This window comes from Berghia stephanieae, chromosome 15 (genome assembly GCF_034508935.2).
Source record: "Berghia stephanieae isolate SIO BIC M18660-M18661 chromosome 15, UCSD_Bste_1.3, whole genome shotgun sequence".
Lineage (NCBI taxonomy): Eukaryota > Metazoa > Mollusca > Gastropoda > Nudibranchia > Aeolidiidae > Berghia > Berghia stephanieae.
In genome coordinates, this window is record NC_088374.1 from 20,233,414 (window position 1) to 20,240,913 (window position 7,500).

Sequence of the window (7,500 nt, forward strand, 5' to 3'; positions counted from 1 at the left end):
TATACCTAAAAGAAATAAAATCTGGATGAGAAAAGTGACGGTTGCATCGTAACAAAGCGTCGATTTTCCTATAGGTGATAAGGAGAGAGTTAAACGAGGTTATTAGTCAACAGCAATGCTTCATATTTAGTTTGAGACATGAAGCCTATTAGGCGATATTTCTACGATTTTTCCGGACACAGACCACGCTGTCAATGGCGAGGTTTTCATTTTACACCTGAGTACGGTGACTAAAGAGCTTTTTTTATCCAAGGGCTGCCCTGAGCGAGACTTGAACCCAGAACCTTCTGATCCGAAAGCCACAAGACCACATCATCGCCGCACATGATGCTAGCAGGTGTGAGTTGTGAATAATCAAAATAGAAATTAAAAAAAAAAAGAACGGAATAATGGCACATGAAGTACAGGGTTCAAAACCCCTTCTTCAGCGGTAAAAAAACCCCAGTTAAATCTGTTATACATCAAGATTAATCTCAGGCTGACAGCTGGAAAGCTCTAGTCTAGAATACAATGCCTAAGTGTGTTATTTCAGTGCTGGTGGTTTTTCCTCGGATCCGCGGAAATCCGCGGTTTTTGGAGTTAAAGGAGGAGTTTCCTCCTTATTACAAAATGATACCACCTCGTCCCCTCTTATCAATATAACATAATAATGCTGCTATGTGGTCAGGTGGCATGACACTCGCTTTCGGACCGGAAGGTCCTGGGTTCGAGCTTAGCTCGGCGCATAGTTGAGTCCTTTACTCACAGTCTCTCACCGTGCTCAGGTCTAAAATGAGTACATGGCCGTTAACAGTGTCGTCTCTGTAAAAATAATGTTATATTCCTTAACAGGAGTCATGTCCCGTCCTACATGTTACATCGTTGTCTCTGTCCGAAAACAAAATTACTGTAATATCGCCTAACAGACGTCGTGTTTCTTCCTACATGGTAAGGGTTGCTGTTGGCTTGTGACCCCTTGTAAAGCGCGTAGAACCGTTAAGCAGATATTGCCCTGTAGATAAACTCAATTTTTTAAATGTGTGTGTGTTTTTTTTTTTAAACATACTTACATTTCATGGCGTTTGCCATCATAGCTCTCATCATCACTGAAATTGTAGAAAAAAAAATACATAGATTGGTATCTATAATATCTATAATATAATAATCTACAATACACAAAATTGATCAGATATAGATATCTACATCAGCATACAATTTTTACCAATTCAACTAAGAAAAAAAAAAGTTAAATAAAAAAATTATTAACATAAAATGCACAAGAATCCTCTGCTACCGACCGCCATAGCTGGATATATGTGAAGAGAGGCGAGGAGAGGAGAAAAAAGAAGCTCGAAGAGAGGAGAGCAAAGAGGGAAGAGAGGCAGCAGAACAAAACACCCAACATACAGTCAAACTACGTGTGCAGCACCTGCGATAGAGACTGCCATGCAAGGATTGGTCTGCTGAGTCACACTCGTCGCTGCTCTCAACAAAGACTGATAAGACCAAAGTCACACAAGGCGCAAACCGTCGTTTCCTGAGACGGAAAAATGAATACACACAATCACAATGCATAAAGTGATTTTGGTTGGAGGATAGGCTCATTGGCGTAACTGGGAATCAAGTTTTTTGGCGTGAAGGTCTGTGCTAGAATAAACAATTCTGATGGTGCTTTCCTCATGATAGTGTTGATTACATAGATTGATTTTGGTTGGAGGGTAGTGTCATTGATGTGACCGGAAATGCAGTTTTTGCCTTGAAGGTCTGTGCTATAAACAATTCTGATTTTGCTTTCCACATAGTGGTGTTTGTTGCATAGAGTTATTTTGGTTGGATGATAGTGTTATTGGTGTGGCAGGAAAAGCAGTTTTTGGCGTGAAGGTCTGTGCTATACAATCATTGATAGTAGTAGTAGTAGTAGTAGCTTATGGGTACACCTCCAATTGTATTTCGTCAACCAAGCTTCTAAAGTCTTCCTCCGCCCTAAGGATGGTTTCGTAGCCACCTTCAAGTTTAGTGACTGGACAGTGGAGGACGATGTGATCGCTGGTCTCTGGGGCTGCCTGACAGTTTGAGGAAATCCAGTACTTCCTGGCGTTATTGAATACAGGCATTCTTTTGGTTGGATCTTTAAATTATGTTTCCTACTTTTGGTGTTTCCCTGTTCCACATTTCTCTCCAGTTTTCCTCCGCACTGAAGTCTGCCATTTTTGTTAGGTCGAAAGGTCTTCTAGATTTAAGTTTAGTTGTTAAAGGTGCCCCCTTTACGGTTGATTTTATGGGAGTGCTGTCTGTGGCTTCGAAAGTTCTTGCATGCATCCTTTTATTAGCATCTTGTCGTCTTAGACTTGGTGGTGCAATGCCGCTCAGTGTTGGGAGCCACCGAGTTGGAGTTGACTTGAGACATCCTGTTATAATTCTCATTGATTAATCGGATGTCAATGCGATTTACATGTGGGCTCCTCATCCAAACAGGGGCACTTGGTATTCTCCCACACTATAGCACAGTGCCAAAGCAGACGTTCTCAGCTCCTGTGGTGAGGCTCCCCAGGTGGTAGTTGCGAGTTTTCTCACCAGGCTGTTTCTTTTTGAGATTTTATTTGCTGTTCCTTCAATGAGTTTGCGATAATTTGCTTGTCTGTCCCACAGAATGCAAAGGTATTTAGGATTGGAGTCTGGGGGTAGTATTGAGTTACCGACTGTGATCTTCAGTTCTTTTGTTGCCTCTCGATTATTCAAGTGGAAGTTTGTGGATACTGATTTGGTGGTATTCATTTTTAGGTACCAACTATCAAAATATTGTTTCAGGCGGATTGTGTCTTTGCTTAGAACTTCTTCAATCTCTTTCTTGTTTTTCGATTGATATCAACCATTGATAGTGCTTTCCACATAGTAGTGTTTGTTGCATGCAGTGATTTTGGTTGGATGATAGTGTTATTGGTGTGGCCGGAAATGCAGTTTTTGCCGTGAAAGTCTGTGCTATAAACACCATTGATAGTGTTTTCAAAATAGTAGTGTTTGTTCTTAGAGTGATTTTGGGGTGATGGTGATGGCGCATGCAGAAATAGTGTTGGTCGCTACATGTGAAATAGTGTTAGTCGCTACTTGTGAAATAGTGTTGGTCGCTACTTGTGAAATAGTGTTGGTCGCTACATGTGAAATAGTGTTGGTCGCTACATGTGAAATAGTGTTGGTCGCTACATGTGAAATAGTGTTGGTCGCTACTTGTGAAATAGTGTTGGTCGCTACATGTGAAATAGTGTTGGTCGCTACTTGTGAAATAGTGTTGGTCGCTACATATGAAATAGTGTTGGTCGCTACATGTGAAATAGTGTTGGTCGCTACTTGTGAAATAGTGTTGGTCGCTACTTGTGAAATAGTGTTGGTCGCTACTTGTGAAATAGTGTTGGTCGCTACATGTGAAATAGTGTTGGTCGCTACTTGTGAAATAGTATTGGTCGCTACTTGTGAAATAGTGTTGGTCGCTACTTGTGAAACAGTGTTGGTCGCTACATGTGAAATAGTGTTGGTCGCTACATGTGAAATAGTGTTGGTCGCTACTTGTGAAATAGTGTTGGTCGCTACTTGTGAAATAGTGTTGGTCGCTACATATGAAATAGTGTTGGTCGCTACTTGTGAAATAGTGTTGGTCGCTACATGTGAAATAGTGTTGGTCGCTACTTGTGAAATAGTGTTGATCGCTACTTTTAGATACTATACTACTAGATGATACTAATCAGCTCATATAACATAAATAAGAACAATCATATTTTTTTCGCCAAGACGATCGTTTCGATGCTGACCTCTCATCTCTTCAGTTAACGATAAATCCGTAGTTGCACACATGTGAGCTTTTCAGTTATATATATATATATATATATATATATATATATATATATATATATATATATATATATATATATATATATATATACCCACCCAGCAGTGCATGGGTAGCTGAGTCTGTTAGATTTGGCGGAAAGTACTTTGACATAGACTAGTGTCCTATAAAAAGGGTAACAAGCAATTGCTATTGTCCGTTTAACGCTGTACAAACCGGGATAAACTCTGGCTCCCTGGGCTCAATAGCTCGGAAGGACTAATATACATACATATATATATATATATATATATATATATATATATATATATATGTGTGTGTGTGTGTGTGTGTGTGTGTATGTTTGTGTGCGATATATACCAAATACTCACTTTCCTCTCTCTGTTCCGCCATCTTTTCAGGGTCAATAGGTTGTCTACCGCGACCTCCGGGTCCCACGAGCGTTTGACCTCCCATACCCCCGGGGGTCAGCATGGCCATTGGGTTCATCGAAGAAAGTAAAGAGGCTGGTGAAAGGAGAGAGGGGGAGGGGGGTGATGAGCATGGTGGGAGTTGTGAAGTGAGTGTAAGGAGGGAGGTGGGGGGAGGGGAGTGATGAGGATGGTGGGAGTTGTGAAGTGAGTGTGAGGAGGGGGGTTGGGGGGGGGGGGGGGGCGAGTGATGAAGATGGTGGGAGTTGTGAAGTGAGTGTGAGGAGGGAGGTTTGGGTTGGTATTGATGAGGGTGGTGGGAGTTGTGAAGTGAGTGTGAGGAGGGAGGTGGGGGGGGGGGATTGATGAGGGTGGTGGGAGTTGTGAAGTGGGGTTTTATCTATACAATATTTCAAGCAATGGAATCACTTTTTTCCTTGAGCACTACTAAAGACAACTCACTAGACACTGCACAAAGCTATAAATGTGTCAAAACTATTAAGTCTTAGAGGTTCTTGTGTCAGGCTAATTTAAGAATGAAGTTGACGTCAATCGGGTCTTTGTTATTTTTTTTCTTGTTTTTTGTTGTTGTTGTTGTTGTTGTTGTTGTTGTTGCCATCCGCGTTTATGAGTAATTCTCACTAGACTGTAAAGTTTAAGGACACACATAGTTTTGTGTGCTGTTTCGTTATACTTCCGGATGGCAATGTTGTGAGATTCCTAGCCAAGCGCATTCTATCTATATTTTAAAAATGGTTACAGACTGACACAGAGCGAAAAATGAAGTCACAAAAGAAGACGATGATCACCAAACGGAAGTAAAAGATGAGTAGCTGTGAGGAAAACTCAAGGAAACAAATGACGTCCGGCTATGAGGTCTTGTGGTATGACACTCGCTTTCGGATCGGAAAGGTCCTGGGTTCGAGCCTCACTCGGCGCATTGTTGAGTCCTTGGAGAATGCTCTTTACTCACATTCTCTCGCCGTACTCAGGTGTAAAACGGTGCCTGGCCGTTGACAGCGTTGTCTCTGTCCGAAAAAAATTGTATTATCGCCTTACAGGCGTCATGTCTCGTCCTACTTCTTAAATGTTGCTGTTTGCCGGGGACCCCTTTGTAAAGCGATTTGAGCACGTTTAGTGGATATTGCGCTAAATAAAAAAAGCTCAAAAAAGAAAAAAGAAAATTCAATTCAATTCAATGGGAGCGATCTATATTCATTTTATCTTCCAACCAGGTCATCAATCACGTGATTTGTTGCTGTCCAAATGTTGGATATTTCTTAACAAATGTAAACACGCTGCTTTGTTTACAAATGTTATAAACATACCCATGTGTCAAGCTGAATCAAATGACCAATCGTGATGTTAGATATTTAAAAAGCTGTGAACACTTTTCACAAAGTGGGTCACTTTGAGTACATTTTGCAATGTGACCAATGACCTCGAGCACATGGAAAGTTAATATAGATCATGCCCATTGGTTGCATCATCAATAGGATTCAATAGTCTGATGTCACGCCGCCCGGCAACGGCGGCCATCTTGGTTCTAAACAAAGAAAATCATTACTTTTTATTCTTCATGCTGGCTAGAACTTTTCATATGCCTTGTGATCAGAATGTGTAAAAGTCAAAACATGATCAAATTTATGTGTTTTTTTTCTTCCTTTGGATACGGTTTTATGCTCGCCGGAGAAATATTTCATACGGGCGTCCGCCATTGTTCCGATAGTTTAGAGCCAGTGTTACTTAGTTACCATGCGTCATAAGGAAGGAAGTGACGTTACGACTATTGAATCCTATTAAAACTCACAATTAGCTTTTCCCCCTGATCTTCGTCTTCTTTTATAACGATTTATTTGGTTAGTGTGATAATGGTAATGAATAGTTTTGAAAAGCGCACGCTTCCACTAAAAGGTGCCCAGGGCGCTATAGATAGTATGCGCTTGACTAAGAAGCGCACAACATTGCCATCCGGAAGTATAACGGACCAACAAACAAAACTGTGTGTAACCATGAACGTTTATAGTCTGGATAATACAATTAAGTGAGAATTATTCATAAACGCGGATGGCAAAAAGCAATAACAAAGGTCTGAGTGACGTCATCTTCGAACTATCTATAGCTAGAAGCAAATCAGTAACAAACAATAGCTGTTAAATAATACACAAATTGAAATATACCAAGGACTAAAAGGCAAGGGAAAGAAATTTATAAAATAAATAAAATAGAGCTTTATATAGCGCAATATCCACTAAATGTGCTCAAAGCGCTATACAAGAGGTCCCTGGTCAACAGCAACATTTAACATGTAGGACGGGACATGCCGCCTGTTAGGCGATAATACAATTGTTCGGACAAATACAACGCTGTTAACGACCAGGTACTCATTTTACACCTGAGTACGGTGAGAGAAAGTGAGTAAAGAGCCTTTTCCAAGGACTCAACTATGCACCGAGCGCGAGGCTCGAACCCAGGACCTTCCGATTCGAAAGCGAGTGTCATACCACTAGACCACATAGCCCCGCTATTTCTGTTTTCAGATTATTTTTAAACGTTTTAACTCTCTCCTTACCGATCATTTTCAATAATTTCCCAAAAATGGCAGCAGGCTTACCCAGCAGAAAAGTAGGTTTTCAAAACTCAAATAATCTCTCTACGAAATAACTTTATGTTCTTATTAATTAAACAAAGATTATTGTGATGTATAACGTAATCTGAATTTTTTTAAAATGTATATTGTGTCGTAACAAATGTGACGATTTTGCTGTGGGTGGTAAGGAGAGGGTTACATTAAGGGCTGGAATTCGTTTCATAGATAGTATGCGCTTGGCTAAGAAGCTCATAACATTACCATCCGGAAGTATAACGGACCAACACACAAAACTGTGTGGAACCATGAACGTTTATAGTCAGGTTAATTTTGTTTAGTGAGAATTACTCACAAACGCGGATGGCAAAAAACAATTTGAAAAAAAGACCTAAGTGACGTCAACTTCGAACTATATATAGCCTGACACAAGAACCCACAAGGACTTATTTTTGGACGTCATTTTTAAAGTTTGTGCTTAGTGAGTTGCCTTTAGTAGAGCTCAAGGAAACACGTGATTCCATTGGTTGAACTATTGAATACAACTCACGATTTATTTCATTTTGTGGCCAAAGACTTGTATATTGACGTCATTTGTTGGTCAGTGTCAGGTCATAGCCATCATTATGTTATAGATAGAATGCGCTTGGCCAAGGAGTTCACAACATTGCCATCCGGAAGTA

The 7,500-nt window shown here is 40.5% G+C and overlaps 1 protein-coding gene across 13 annotated transcripts in view; it reads right to left on the bottom strand.

Annotated features, from left to right (window-relative positions):
* Positions 1-7,500, bottom strand: part of LOC144960623 (uncharacterized) — a 116,956-nt gene that overhangs the window by 12,733 nt on the left and 96,723 nt on the right. For all 13 annotated transcript variants that reach the window (XM_078893855.1, XM_078893849.1, XM_078893850.1 and 10 more), the window contains 2 exons: positions 4,192-4,326; positions 1,050-1,085 (listed from right to left, as the gene is read on the bottom strand). In XM_078893855.1, coding sequence (XP_078749981.1) covers positions 1,050-1,085; positions 4,192-4,326 — 171 coding nt within the window. The remainder of the gene's footprint in view (positions 1-1,049; positions 1,086-4,191; positions 4,327-7,500) is intronic.